Genomic DNA, 15,939 nt, shown 5'->3' with positions numbered 1-15,939 from the left:
TGTCATACACCATACTTATGAGTGTAGCATTGGCTTGTGTTTGTACAATAATTAAGTGTCTCATAGTTTTTAATTAAATTTGTTTATACAGTGTGTCACACTGCCCAAGTCATTAGGTAAAGGTCTTAAGAATTTGCACAGGTGTAAACCCCTCTCATACCCAAGAAGAAAAACACTGAATAAAAGTTCACTATCGAAAAAGTCTTATTTTTTGCAAAAAAATAATATATATATAATTATATATATATTTTAAATAAAACTCAAGTAATTGAAATGTATTTAATTACATTTGTCAAAGTAATTGAAAGTAATTACATTTGAAAAAATCAATGTAATTGTAATTGCAAGTATTGAGAAAATTATCAATGTATTTGAAAGTAATTAATTACATTTCAAAGTAATTGACCCCAATTGCAAGCCTGCTGTTTTATTTGATTTATTTTTGATTGCACATGATTCCATCTCATAAATTCTTGTGTTCTCGTGTTTACTGTATGTGATCAAAGGAAAGGTTGTGAATATACACACACATAATATGTACATAAGTCGAAACATTTTATCGGTTGTTTCCTTAAGCCCTTTATACTGTTACAGGCTTTTGATTTAACCATTCAGAAAATGCTTGTTCAGAAGAATCTGATTCTATGAAGCTTAACAATACACAATTCTCCTCATAGGTTACTACATACATGTATCAGTGTGGGTCAATTGCACTCTTCAAAGATCAATAGAAATGATTGCTTTTAAAATCAAAGATTATTGCGTTTAAATGCAAAAATTTAATGCGTTTAATCGCGATATTATTGCGCAAAAATTATTGCGTTTAATTGCAATATTATTGCGATTAAACGCAAAAATTAATGCGATTAAACGCAAAAATATAATTGCGTTTAATCGCAATAATTATTGCATTTAAACGCAAAACATTGCGTTTAAACGCAATCTCTTGCGATTAAACGTAAAATGCTTTGCGTTTAAACGCAATAATTATTGCGATTAAAAACAATTAAAAATATTTCTTTCTCTGAACTGGCCTCAACGGGCTTCTGTAGAAAAAAGGATTTAATGAATGGAAATTGCATTATACTGTGTGAAATGTATATGGGTGGTATTTCTTGAAATTTTGACGTTACACTGCGCTTAAGTGTGCTCGGCGGGTACAAAACATGTTGATTTTAAAATTAAATGAATTGATTTCTATTAAATTGAATTGAATGAAACTTCACAAATCCACAAAACAAATATTTTTACATAAAATAATGTGCTTATTTTAAAGTTCTAGTGAGTAATATAACGAAGATTGACATCGTCCACGAACTTTTCGAACAACCCTTGTATAAAGTACATGTATATAACAATTTTTGTTAATTTTTGCAAAGTTTGTCGCTGTGTGCAAAGACTAACCAGAGAAAAACTTAACTGAAGCAGAATTTGCCCAAAATCTTATACGTGAAAAGAAAAAAAAAACACTTGCTGTGCCCTGAACTCGACACTAAGATATATTGGCGACATATTGTCGATTTCTTATGGTTATTTTCATTCTTATGTCAATACGATATATCCCGGTGAATTTGAGATAAAAGAAACCACAGAGTCTGACACCTATCTTTGGATATTTTACGTGACAAAGACGTTAAAAGTAATTAAAAAAGCTTTGTGATAAACGTGATGCATTTAACTTTTCAATCGTCATCATCCCATACTAATGCAGCAGTATACCTCAGTTCAACACCTGCATACGGGGTTTATATCTCTAAGTTGATTAGATATGCACCAGCATGTTTAACGTGCATAGAATTTCTAAAATGGGTTAAATTATCAACAAAAAAGTTGGTAAAAACAAGAATATCAGCAGTCTTGTTTAAAGTCATTATGTCGAATTTTTATCAACTTATATCTTGTCTTTATGGAATAAAAGCAAATGTCTCAAAGATTTTCGAACAGCCCTCGTATCTGAAGAATGATATATAATTTTGATAGATATGAATAATTTATCAATGGATATGGAAGTTGTTGTATTAAGTTCAGGTAATTATTAATTTGCTGAATCTGTAATTCAGATGTGTACTGATTTCATATATATATACATGTATTAAAAATATTCTTGAAGAACGAATGTTTGTGATATCCTGTAATTCTTGTTTGTGGGAGCCGACTGGGCTTTTGTGCAAAAACTACAATAGAAAAACTCTTTTAATTTTAAACAATATGTAACTAAAATTAACTTTAGGGTACATACCAAGTTTAGGGAAAATCAACTGTCCATGTAACTTTTAAGAGCGTCTTAAGAGACAGGTACATTTACTACAAGATTACATGTATACAGAAAGTGCAATTTTTTCTTCCTTTATAGCACATTATAGAAAACTTCAATAGACATTTGCTCAAATTATAATGCATTATAGGTAGTACTATATTGTAATTATGTATAAGAAACGCGAATTCTACTGTCTTGTTTATGAAGGTGGCATCTCAAAGTGTCAAAATTAATGAAATTTCCCTCTTTTTCTGGACTACTAAAATATGACATATACAAAGTATTTTTTCAAAAATAATAAAAATAATAAAGAGATTAACAAATGTTCATGTTTTAAATTTCAACAGTTTATATTCAATACTTTTCCTTTCATTACATTTTTATGACACCTCCTTTAAGAACGCCATCATAACGTAAAAAACACACTCTTTTGGCGTCAACATACCTTTCAGTTGAAAAGTGGTTTTAAAAAAAACAATTTTTTTAAATTGGAAATCATTTTTCTTTTAATAATTTTTTAATATTTTGTTCTATTTTATTAATAAGGTAAAAAACTGCTTTACAAATAAAATGAAAACGTTAATTTTACTATGGTGCGAAAAGTATTGCGCAATGAAAACCACACAAGTACCCTTTAATAAGCATAGTACCATTACATTAAAAAATGTTATTAAAAAATTGTGAACCATTAATTTTGAAAAGAATATCTGACATGTAACTTTCAATTGTTTTTTTCTTGAACCGTTATCGTTCACGGTGACTCAGTCTGTAGAGCGCTCGAACTGCTTTTGTGAGTTCGAATCTCGGCTGCGACTGAACCAAATCGATAAAAATTTGGTAGCAACTACATGTAACCCTTCGCAAGGAACTCAGCACCTTAAAAACTGAGGCCTCGTGTGATGGAAGACGTTGGCACGATAAAGACCCCTCACTATTCAATGGCCGTAGGTGCCAAGTAAAAGTGAAGATTTGAAGCCATTCATCGGTACATTGGGATGTCTCTGTATGAGTTCTTGAATGGGACTTTAAACAACATACAATTAATCAATCAATATACAGCTCCTAAAGGTATTCTAATAGGTTTTGTTGGTATGTTCTTAACATTTCATGTTTAAATGTTACAAGAAAATTTGATTGTTATATATATATATATTCACAACATGTGAACAAAATAAACATGCTCTCTCCATTTTAAACTAAGATGAAAACCACTCTCTAAAAGGTTCTGTTGTCTGTTACATTTGGGTCCAATCTCTTATCTGATTCTCATACCACTGAATGAAATTTGAAAATATAAACTTTATTAAATATTGCCATTCATCTTTGGTAGCCAAGGGTGACGATCCGCTCCTCTCCTTTTTTTGGAGATTGACTCGCAAAAAATAACATGACATGGCATCTTTTCTTTTAGTGTTGTCAAGGAAACACATTTTCCATCAATATAGGAAATTCATAAAACAATTTTTGACACAATTGATTCATGATTTTTCTTCTGTTGGTTGGCCCCGCTGTTGCTGTAATATCATTTTTAACACAGTATCTTATTCTGAAAACCATTATATTATAATTTGTAAATATAACTTAACTTCCAGCCAGTAATTTTAAATCACTTGCCATTGAATAACTGTGTGTGCTTCATCAACTACAATAGCTCTCAATTTTCGCTGGTAGACGTCAGATTTAAGAACATCTCGCCATTTATAGTCTCCAACCATCTGTTCGGGACTAGCAAAAATAAAATTATATTTCCCCATTTATTAAATCACTAGTTTCATTCGAGTCTTTTCCTATATAAGTGGCTTTGAAACCTAGAGTTGTCAATTTTTTGCACTGTTCAGACATGAAAATCAGCGGCGTTATTATTACGACACATACTTCTGGAAAAAGTACTGCAATACATTCATAAGTCAGAGATTTTCTACTCATTTTGGTACCGACAAAAACATCTTTTCCGTCCAATACAACCTTCATAGCCTTCTTTTGATTCGGTCTCGATCAGCGAGGGAATATTAAATCTTTTGCAAATATCTTCGATGTTATTTTCCATGGGCGCAGCCATTTTTGATGAAAATTGCTCTGTTACGTAAACTCTGATCGGCTGAAGTTGACGTAAGCTAAAGAGAACTTCCAGTAGGGGGCGCTCATCTGGGTTTACAAAATCTTATAATTTAATCTGCCAAGGGTGAAAAGAGGAGAGGATCGGATCATCACCCTTGGCTAGCAAAGATGATTGCCATTGTGCACCTCCTATTTTACTTTTTGATCTGACACATATTTTGGGTTTTCCACAAAAAAAAAACATTGTTACGCCTATTATATTCATATGGGAGGCGGGGGTATCATTTAGTGAGCTTATTGCTCACAGTACCTTTAGTTTATAATAACATTGGATCTTTTTAAATATTTAAACGTAAAACAACATTTCAATTTAAAATGTCTTCACTGCAAATGTTTTTCCTTGTATAACACTATTTTAGCAAGGCGTATTGACATCTGTGTAAAGCAAGTTCGCCATATGCATGTGACCATTAATTGATGTTTTGTCAAAAGCGATCTACGTAATTTAATATGGACGTCATAAGTGAACAAGACATTCAATTTATTCCGTTACGATTTGACATAACGTATCAATTTAGGGGTTTGAACTAAAGTACCTTACTATTTGTAAAACAAAATCAGTCACAAATGTAAATATATGTAATAAGGAAACATTTAAACACATTTATCATAATGTAAACTAGAGGAACTGTGAGCAATGAGCTCACTAAATGCTACCCCCGCCTCCCATATGAATATAATAGCAGTGTCCATGTTTTGCTCTGGAAAATGCAAAATATACGTCAGATTAAAAATTAAGATAGGAGGTGCACAATGGCAATATGTAATAAAGATTCTGTGAAAGTTTCGTTAAATTTCACTTAGTAGTATAAGAGGAGTTACGGATAAGAGATGGGTACCCCAAAGCGTAACAGTCGGACGGACAGACAGACGGACGGACGGACGGACGGACGGAAATACCGATTACTATATACCCTCCCATTTTTCAAGCGGGGGGTATAATAAGTAATGTGATCAAATCCCATATAGATTCGCATAAAGCCCAGAGGTTTGTTGTAGATTTAATTACGTATTTACACCCCGATAAAAGTTTTAAAATCATACCTTATTTCTTAAAGAATTCATACTAAACCCAATTGATAGTAAACCTTCATTTGAATGAAATCACCACTGAAATTTAAAGATTCAAACAGTATTCAACTGATTTTGTTGCTGATAATACACTTATTAATACTAATTCTTATCAAATATGAAAATACATTTGAACTAAAATATAAATAGCAAAATTAATGCAATTAAATAAAGAACTTATGTAGTCTAAAGAATGAAGAGCATATGGTTAAAACATAAAAGACAGAAAATTGATCGATCTTAACATTCCGTTGCTCTAGGAAGTTTTGACAGATTTCTTTATCAATATTCTTCAACGTGTTAGATAAGTTTGAATGTTTTTAACATTAGATGTTCAATACCATCTTACATTACTTCTTTTCAACTAAACTATTTTAACTTTTTTAATTTACTTTATTTTTAGTTTAGGACATTGCGTTCAAACTTGACAAACTTTATCAAGAATTCAGTTCGTGTTTTCGTAAAGAGGTTATTAAAATCCATCTCCTTATCGAGCCTTTCAAGAGAAGGTCAAAATTGATATTTTTTCTGATGATTTATAGAAAACTAGAATAGACTTGTTGTCTGGTAGATATTGATTACAACATTCGGGGATTTTGGAAAGGTGACATCAGGAGAATTAAGCCATATCATTCCAAGAAAGTTTCGAAAAAAGCACTTCCTTGTTGGATCTTTCAATATTACATTATTTTTCAGATGGTTTATCAAAACTTGAATCAGACTTGTGGTCTTGTACATAGAAGATTATTGTTGTCTTCGATAGACTTCGCAAAGGTGAAATAAGGTTAATTAAGGCCAATCATTCGTAAAAACTTGAAAAAATACTGTAACTTAATTTCATGGATGGAAAATCTGTATCATTTTGCTGCACTCAAGCAGAATATGTCATTGGATTTTGTTTTAACCAAATTCAGTCATCAAAGTTTGCCAATACTCACGAGAGGTCTTTATCCCTTGGACATACGTTAATGCTAGCGTCTGCACTCGAAAAGCAGGAAAAATGGATTGAGGAAAGCAAAAATAAGAATGTTAACAAAGCTAGTTTGTTTAAGTGCCTGCAGGATAATGCAAGGAAAAATTTTCTTACAAGGTCATCATTGGTTCGCTGGTTTGGAACGTATGATCATAAGTCAACAGGTAAGTCTGTTACACAGCGATTTAAGGTACAATTCTTTTCATATTATTGTATTTAAACATTAACGAAATTTGCACAAATGAAGAAGACAATATCACTAAGTATTAGTATCAGTCAGATTGAATTTGAAAGTTTTAGTTTCCTAGCAAGGTCAGGTAAAGGTCATTATCTTTTTCAATTACGTAAAGAATAATAAAAATACAAGTGCCAATCAGGTGATCTCTTTATCTTTTCAAAAAGATTAAATGTTTTTTTTTTTTTTTACATAAAACGACAATAGCAAATATATAAGGCCTCTGGATGATAGTACTAAATTAAGATAAATAATTTCATTAAATAGATATTGATATACTCGATTTTCCCCAATTTTCTTTTTTTTTCAGAAAATCAGTAATTTTCATTAGATTTGAAAATTAGATTTTTTCTTGTTTTACTCATACATTTATATAAAAATAGTCATTTTACAAAACAACGATACAAAACAAATAGAATACTAGAATATTGACCGTATATAAAGAGAGAAAAAAAACTTTTTACTGATATTTTTTGCTAATATCAATTCTAAGATTTGAAGCTTTTATAGGATAACAAGATCATAATGAGTTTGAATAATTTTTTATTGGTATACTGTGAAAACACAAATTTTCGTGGGGATTTAATTTTCGTTGTTTTAGAGGTATGAAGAGACCCACGAATTCATATCCACCACGAAATGTAAAATGTTAAATACATAACAACTCAACAATTTTTCAACCCCGAATTCAAATTCCCACGAACCAAGAGTTTTTACTCAAACCACGGAAATTTGACCCCACGAAAATGTGATTTTACCGTATTTTAAAACCTTATTCCATAGTTAGTTTTCGTCACTTAAAAATATTTAATCTTCCATTGTTTAATAGAATTTTTCGTTCAATAATAATTTTCAGAAGCAGAAAAAATAGATATTTTCATATACCACAGATGTATCAGATATTCTTTCGATTAAAAGTATACGCCAGCGCACAATTTAGTGATAAGCCCACATAATCATTCAAATTAAAATCACCCTCTTTTTGTTATACAACTTCTACAGTACGACGGCATGACCCTAAGATTTATAAAATATCTCATGTTAAAGGTATTTTGATTTACATTGCTATATAATTAAATCATCCTACAACACGATATTTATGTCCTTTAGCATTGTTATACACCCGCTTGAAAAGCGGGAGGGTATATAGAATCAGTATGTCCGTCCGTCTGTTACGCTTTTGGAGTACCCATCTCTTATCCGCAACTTCTACCATACCACTGAATGAATTTTGATGAAACTCTCACAGTCTTTATTACATATTGCCATTGTGCACCTCCTATTTTACTTTTTGATCCGACACATATTTTGCGTTTCCCACAGCAAAACATGGACACTGCCATTATATTCATAAATTGGAGCTGTGTGGTATTATTTAGTGAGCTCATTGCTCAGAGTAAATATAGTTTCTATTGTTATTTACAGACAGACAAATCATCCTCAAACATGAGCGACAATACATTCTGGAACATTTATACAAATGCCAAAAACAAGCGGTGACATTTGACCCTTTCCCCGAAGAACAACTGCACCAAACATCAGAGGAAGGAGGAAATATTTTCAAAACACTTTCTATTTTACTTCTGAAACGAGAATCTGAAATAAAAGAGGCAACTTACAAATATCACGAAAACTGTCCAGATGTAAATGTAAGTTTCGAAAACATAACTATGTTTTAACTAAATTACAGAATAAGAACTAATTTTAAATGCATATCTTTGTTAAATTATATTCTTTAAAATAAAAGTCAAAGAAAAATTGCTTAGCAGCTTTCGTTTCATTTCCAATTAGTTTATTTATGAGGTTCTTTTCGAAATAGATCAGCCTTAAAAACCTAAAATTTTAGAAATCTTTTTCCTTTACCCTAGCTGAGGCCAATTTGTGGAATCACCTCTGATCGCTGGAAAACATATATACAAGAAAACGAAGGAGATTTAGTCCCATTTATCCTTGACGCAATTAGTAACCTTTTTAATGTCACTATTAAAATATTTTGCATCGTTTCGAAAGAGTTAACAATATTCTACCCTAATGAAGATACACAAGAAGAAATTGCGATTGGCCATCGAGGAGGAAAGACGTACGTTCCACTCAAGGAACTCCAAAAAGGTGAGCAACGAAATCCATATCATTGTTGACCGAAATTAAAATAATTACAAACGTTGAGAGGTATAAAAAGCTCTCAAACTGATACAACCTAAAATATGTGATTAAAGCTCCCTTATATTTAAATTCATTGAATATAATGCCTACTTTAAAAATACTTCTTTTTAAACTCTTAATTTTTTTCCTTTTCAAATTTCTACAAGTTTTATAATAAGGAGTATAAGGTTATTGAATTTTTATTGGTGAATATCGTTCAAGATGGCTGTTCAAATGCACAATATTCAATAAAAGTTCAATAACTCCTTTATTATATAGCTAAAACATTTCAACATAATTTATAATAATTATTCCGACTTAAAAACTAAAATTAATGATTTTTTAGATCGGTATTCAAATAAACGTCTGTCCTGTTACAGTGTAGTGTTCAGTATCGCATCATTCCGATGACCCTGCCGAGCGATATGATTTGCTTATTTAGGTTTTAATGGGTCTAACACGTACTTAATTTGCAATAAACGATTTCATTTTTGTGTAAAAATAAACAGATCTTAGCAAGATGCCACTTCAAATCTTTAATTGACTCTAAGAATTTGACCAGACGACATTTTTTGTTTACGACGGGGCGTTCGATATCGAACGCTCGTATTCGGAATGTTTCAGACATACTCGTATAGGTAACACAAACTCATCAGCGTTCAAAAAAAACTTTAAGATATTGAAAACTAAATTTCTCTAGATTTTCGGTAGTATTTTATAGAGACTATTTATTAGCTAATAATCTATTTTACTGAATTTATGCTAGATGTGGACATTAAAAGGTTTGAGGAAAAACAAGCTGCTTACCTTCAAATCAATGAAAACTTGGATAAACTTAAGATAGAACTGGAGGAAACCGACAAGGATATAAAATCTAACCAAAGTCGTATAAAACGTCTTGAAAAAGCAATTGCAGACTTAAAACAAAGAAAGGAAGACATAGAAAAAGAAATCGAGGAAAAATCTAGACAATATGAAAAAGAAAAAGATAAAGTGCAGAAGATCAAGAAAAGGGTTCAAGTTTTGAATGAAAAAAGGGTGAAAATGGAAAACTTCTTAAAACAAGCTGCCGGGGTCGCTGAAGAAATAGTATCTGATTTAGATGAGTTAGACGTAAGTAGAGAAGATCACAAGAAAATATCGCTTTCTGAATCCCAGACCCCTGTGGAACCACAAAAGATAACACCGAAAAGATCTGTCCGAGAATGCACGAAAACTACGAAGTCGACAACCCACAAATGATATCAAAGACGAAAGAAGCAAATCAATATCTAGTTCAAACAGAGCTTATTTTTTATCATAGATGTTTTACAAGATCAAAGTAATACAATATACATCTGTTCAGTTTTACGAGGTGTATTTTTAAATATAATTGCTTATTTTTCAAAATGAATATTTCTGTCGGTAGTTTTTTTCTTTTTCTTAATATTTGTCATTTTTCTTCATCAACTTTTCACTTGAGAACTGTCATAAGTATAAATATTAGATATCAAACGAGACCAATTGAAGGGTATGGAGATAATGAATAGTATTCCATATCAAAGTCCATAAAACTTTACAAAATAGGAGGAGAGCAAACACGGACCTCCAAAATATCAGAGGTGGGATCAGGTGCCATAAAGAAGTGAGCATCCCCTGCCGACCGGTCACCCCCAAAGTAATCTCCTTGTCATGATCGGGGAATAACGGAAAATCCGTCGTCAATTCAGTGTATAAATAAAGGACCAACATTTAGTATGAAAAACGTCAGTCAGCATTTTATTCAATGATAAATTGTGTTTGCTGATAAGGTCACCGTATCGACCGAAGAACTTACGAAATGACGACTTTAAACTAACTGCTGATTTTCTTGTTTCTTCAACTTGTTTGTCAATAATTATCCTCGTTTTAGATATTGTTCATATGTAGAGCATGCTCTTGCGTAAAGAATCAACTGAGATATATAAATTCCGTATGCAGGTGATGAAGGTATATTGCTGCATAAGGGTAGTTGACGATAGAAATGTTAGAGCCATCACATTTATCACAGAGCTTGGTAGTTATATTACCATTTATGTCTTTTTCAAGTAAAATGTCCAAGTATGAAACAGACTCTGTGATTTCTTTTATCTCAAGCTGATCAGGATATATCTTATTGACATATTTATGATGACCAAGAAAAAGGAATCGAACATATTATTTATATGTATTTTCCAAACGGAAGTAAACAACTCTGATTTCTGTTCACTTATACTGTGTTGTGTTTGAACATTTTCCTGGGGGTAAATGCCACGTTCCTTATATCAAAATATTAAACAGATAAGCTCAATATTCTCACCTTTATTCAATATAATTTACTCAATGTCAAAAAAATATTTTGCACTGGTTTAGAGAGGGTCCTTAAAAGATAAGACACAAATTGATCGATCTTAACAATACGTTTGTCTAGGAAGTTTTGACAATTATAATTTCTTTCAATATTCTACACTACTTCATTAATATTTAACATATTTAAACGTTTTTAAATTCATAATTTTTTCAGCTAAGGACATTTGCTCGAACATTGGCAAATTTTTATCTCGAAATCGATTCGCATTTTTGCAAAAAATTTATTAAAATCTATCATCTTATTGAGTAATTCAATAGAAGGTCAAAAATGAATGATTTTTTGATGATTAATCGACGACAAGATTAGACGTAGTCGGAAGATATACAGACTACAATCTTGAGGATTTTGATAAAGTGACACAGGAAGAATTCAGCCGAATCATTCCAAGAAAGTTGAAAAGTGCACTTCCTTGTCGCATCTTTCAATAAAAGGCTATTTTCCTGATGGTTTATCAAAAATTAGATTAGACTCAGAGTCTTGTAGAGAATGATCGAGAAAGACTTTGAAAAGGTGAAATCAGGTATGTTAAGCCCAATCATTTGTAGAAACTTTAAAAATCATTGAAACTTAAGGTAATGGATAGGAAATCTATTTTATTTTGTTGCACTCAAAAGAATATATCATTGAATTTTGTTTTTACCAGGTATACCAAATTCAGTCATCAAAGGTTGCTTATACTCTCGAGAGATTTCTATCCCTGGAACAAACATTAAAGCATGTCTCTGTACACGAAAAATTTTTCCCTTTGCTCTAGCTGAGGACAGTTGGTGGAATCATATATACGAGGGGTGATCAAACAGTTCGCGAACTACTTGAATAACTTCGAAATTCCATAAAAGACACAATATTTGGTTAACCAATTGTGTAGATAAGAATATCCTTTTCAAAAATAAGCATGGCGACCATCAAAACTAAAATCTTCTGCCTCGGGAGAGACATTGATTCAAGGTGGAGAGAAAATGGGTGCCTCCTTTTTATCATATCTAATATGTTTAAAATCTAAAGTAAACGATATCTTAGGAATTTAATAATTACATTATTGTTGAAATATTAGCTATTTTTCAAAGTGTAACCATCTGCCTTCCTTCACTAAAACGATCAGTCCAATCATTGATGGAATTAATAAGAAGTCATTTGTCATAATAAACTATGTGCAAATTATTATGCGCGACTTCGAAGAGATTTTTAAGATACCATAAATTTTACAGTCGTTCGTTGAAAAAGTACGACTGAAAAACCATTTTTCGTCACAAGTGACCTACATTGTGACGTCATTTTCACATTGTGACGTCAAAAACAAGGAGTAAAGCTTTATTCAGCATATGCTATTTATAGAACTTGTGTATGGCTACATGTGTACCTTTTTTTCTAATCTGAATTGTGTTTTTGTGGCTTTAGAGATAGTTAGCGAACTTTTTGATCACCCCTCGTACAAGAACAGGAAGGAGATTTAGTCCCATTTATCCATGTCGCAATTTGTAACATTTCTAACGTCAGTATCAAAAAATTTTGCATTGTTTCTAGAGTTGAGAATATTCTTCCCAAGTTAAGTAACTGAGGAAAAAATTGCACGTAACCATCGAGGAGGAAAGATGTACGCTCCACTCAAGGAACTCCAAACAGGTGCGCAACGAAATCCATATTATGGTTCACTGAAGTTTAAATGCATGTAATTACAACCTTTGATAGGCATAAACAGCTGTTATTATTACACCTTAAAACATGTAATAATTACAGGTTCTTTATATCTGTATTGAATTGAATGTCTACTTTGCCCAAAAAAATCTTTTTATACAGTTTATTTTTTTTCCTTTTTAAATTTCAACCAGTCGTATAATCTATTTATGAGAATTTATGAAAGATTTGGACATTTAAAGGTGCTTACCTTCATATAAACGAAAACTTGGATAAACGTAAGGCAGAACTGGAGGAAACCGACAAGGATATAAAATCTAACCAAAGTCCTATAAAACGCCTAGTAATAGCAATAGCAGACTTTAAGAAAAGAAGACATAGAAAAGGATATCGAAGACAAAATCTAAACAATATGAAAAAAAGAAAAAGATAACGTGCAGAACATCAAGAAAAATGTACAAAGAGCAAGAGTCACTTTGGGCCTTATTTGGCCCTGAGAATTTCTGAGAAATCGAAACCGCTCAATTTAGATTGCAAATGCAGTATTTATCACTTGGAGTGTTGGTGACTACGTCTCTATTAACTGTGGCGTAATTTCCCATCTAGCTTATGCATTATGACGTGATAAAATGCATCATTTTCCTAATATCTTGTAAATTCCTTTGAAAATGACCTAAAGATAAAGCAGCATTTTCAATATTTTTATATAGAGCACAATCTCTGATTCAAGGTATGCAAATACAAAATGAAAGCTCTGTTTCTGAAGATAAAAAAACATGTTTTATTTTTTGAATCGTGGGCTCTGCTCATCTTCAAGGATTACAACCCCCTTGGCACGCAAAAGATTGTTTAACTGATCTTCGAAAAAGAGTAGGCTCATTGGGAGCCGTCAGAGAAACCCAAAACTTTAAAAACTGGTCACATGATTTACTTTTAATCGCCGATATATGGCTGATATATTGCCGATTCGGCGTAAAACACTAACCAATCAATCATATTTTAATTCTTTGCAAAAGGTAGTCAAATACGCATGTTTTCTGCAAATTTAAAGAACATTGCAATTTCTCAAACCTGTTTTCCAATATCTGGATTCTCAAAACGAAATTTTATTATGAAAAATGATAGCGCCAAGTTTCTTCTTGATTTTGATATATGAAATGAGAAAAACGGTGATAGTATACAGTTATGGAATGTGTACGAAGGAAATAGCAAATTTATGGTTCCCGAGGGAGGAAATAGTTTCCTGCCAAGTACAAGTATAAGTACAGGGCCATTTTATGCATGGCTCTTGCTCTTTTAAATGAAAAAAAGAGTAAATATAGAAATCTCCTTAAAACAAGATACCGGAGTAGCTGAAAAATACAATCTGTTTTAGATGATTTTATTACTAAGTGATGAAGATCGTACAGGGGGCAAAACAGTGAAGACAAGAAAATATCGTTTTCTCAATGCCAGGCCCCTGTGGAAAAGATAAATTTCAAAAGATATCGCCGAGAAGATCTGTCCGAGAATGCACGATAACTACGATGTCGACAACCCACAAATGATATTAAAGAAGAAAGAAGCAAATCAACAATATTTAGTTTAAGCGAAGCTTATTTTTAACATGCATGTTTTTCAACAAAACAAAGTGATACGATATACATCTTGTTCAACGTGACGAAGTTAATTATTTTTCATATTGATTATTTTTAAAAATTAATATTTCTTGCAGTAGATTTTTGTCCTCCGCTTTCGCGAAGCGAGGGGACATTAAATCGCATTCGTCTGTCCGTCAGTCTGTGCGTCTGTCAGTCCGTCACAAAAACTTTAACCTTGCCCATAACTTTTGATTAAGTGGAGCTATGACTTTCATATTTCACAGGTGTATTTCTTGTGACAAGGCCTTTCTTTGGGTACCACCAAATTTGACCTTTTTACCTTGACCTTGGAATTAAACCCACTTTTACACAAAAATTTCAAACTTTTACTTTGGTCATAACGTTTGAATGGTACATACTAGGGCTTTCATATTTCATATATATCTTCTTTATGGCAAGATCTTTCATTGAATACCAACAACTTTGACCTTTTGACCTTGACCTTGGAGATTTCCATACTTTTTAAAAACTTTAACCTTTACTTTATTTTTTGAAAGGTAAGAGCTTGGGCTTTCACAGTTCATAAATGTAATTCTTGTAAGAAGACATTTCATTGGATACCAAGAACTATGACACTTTGACCTTGACCTTGGAGTAATACCTACTTTACAAAAACTTTTACCTTGGTCACAACTTCTGAACGGTAGATACTAGGACTTTCATATTAAACATATATATTCTTTGTGGAAAGACCTTCATTAGTTACCAACAGCTTTGACATTTTGACCTTGACCTTGGAGATTTCTTTATCTATGAAAAACTTTAACTTTGATCATTACTTTTGAATGGTAAGTGCAAGGGCTTTTATACTCCATGTATGTAATTCTTGTGAGAAGACCTTTCATTGGATACCAAGAACTTTGACCGTGACCTTGGAGTTTGATCTACTTGTCAAAAACTTTTACCTTGGCCATAACTATTGAACGGTTAGGGTTAGGGTTTTCATGTATGTATTCATGTTTTTATGTTATGTATTACTTGTGACCTTTCTTAAGAAATCAACAACTCAGACCCTTTAAACTTGAAGTTTGACATACCTTTCAAAAATTTATCCTTGACCATAACTTTTGAACAGGTGGTGCTAGGGATTTTGTATTTCACAATCATATTGTAAGAAAACCCTACTTTGGGTAATTATATATTTCATTTGCATTTAAGAAAAGTTTAATCTTGTTCCTTATATAGAGAAATGGCTTTCATATTTGACATGTGCATTACCTGTAACAAGATATTTCCGAGCATGCCATGATTTTTTCATACCTTGACCTTCACAAGTGACCTTATTTTAAAAAAAAAAACCAACTTCAGTGATAATTTCTAAATAAATGACATATGATGGGGTGTTCATATTAGACACAATATGTCATAAAAAATGACTTCTCACCCACAAAAACACCGAAAGGGACCACAATTCCTTGAATTTGCTTGTTTCTTTCAAAAATTATTTCATAACAGACATAAGTATAATTATTAGATATTAAGCAAGGACCGAATTAGGCA

The 15,939-nt window shown here is 31.9% G+C and overlaps 1 protein-coding gene across 1 annotated transcript; it reads left to right on the top strand.

Annotated features, from left to right (window-relative positions):
* The first annotated feature begins 6,239 nt into the window (after nucleotides 1–6,239).
* LOC134229441 (uncharacterized) lies at nucleotides 6,240–10,064 on the top strand. Its single transcript, XM_062711193.1, has 4 exons — nucleotides 6,240–6,583; nucleotides 8,080–8,303; nucleotides 8,523–8,763; nucleotides 9,563–10,064. Exons 1-4 carry the CDS (start codon nucleotides 6,286–6,288, stop codon nucleotides 10,036–10,038), a joined length of 1,239 nt encoding a protein of 412 aa, XP_062567177.1. The 5' UTR covers nucleotides 6,240–6,285; the 3' UTR covers nucleotides 10,039–10,064.
* Nucleotides 10,065–15,939: the final 5,875 nt, after the last annotated feature.

Source organism: Saccostrea cucullata, unplaced genomic scaffold, assembly GCF_032062105.1.
Source record: "Saccostrea cucullata isolate Sc308-1 unplaced genomic scaffold, CSIRO_AGI_Scuc_v1 ctg1109, whole genome shotgun sequence".
NCBI lineage: Eukaryota > Metazoa > Mollusca > Bivalvia > Ostreida > Ostreidae > Saccostrea > Saccostrea cuccullata.
The sequence above is the reverse complement of the archived record's forward strand: the minus strand, read 5'-3'. Positions and strand labels throughout refer to the sequence as shown.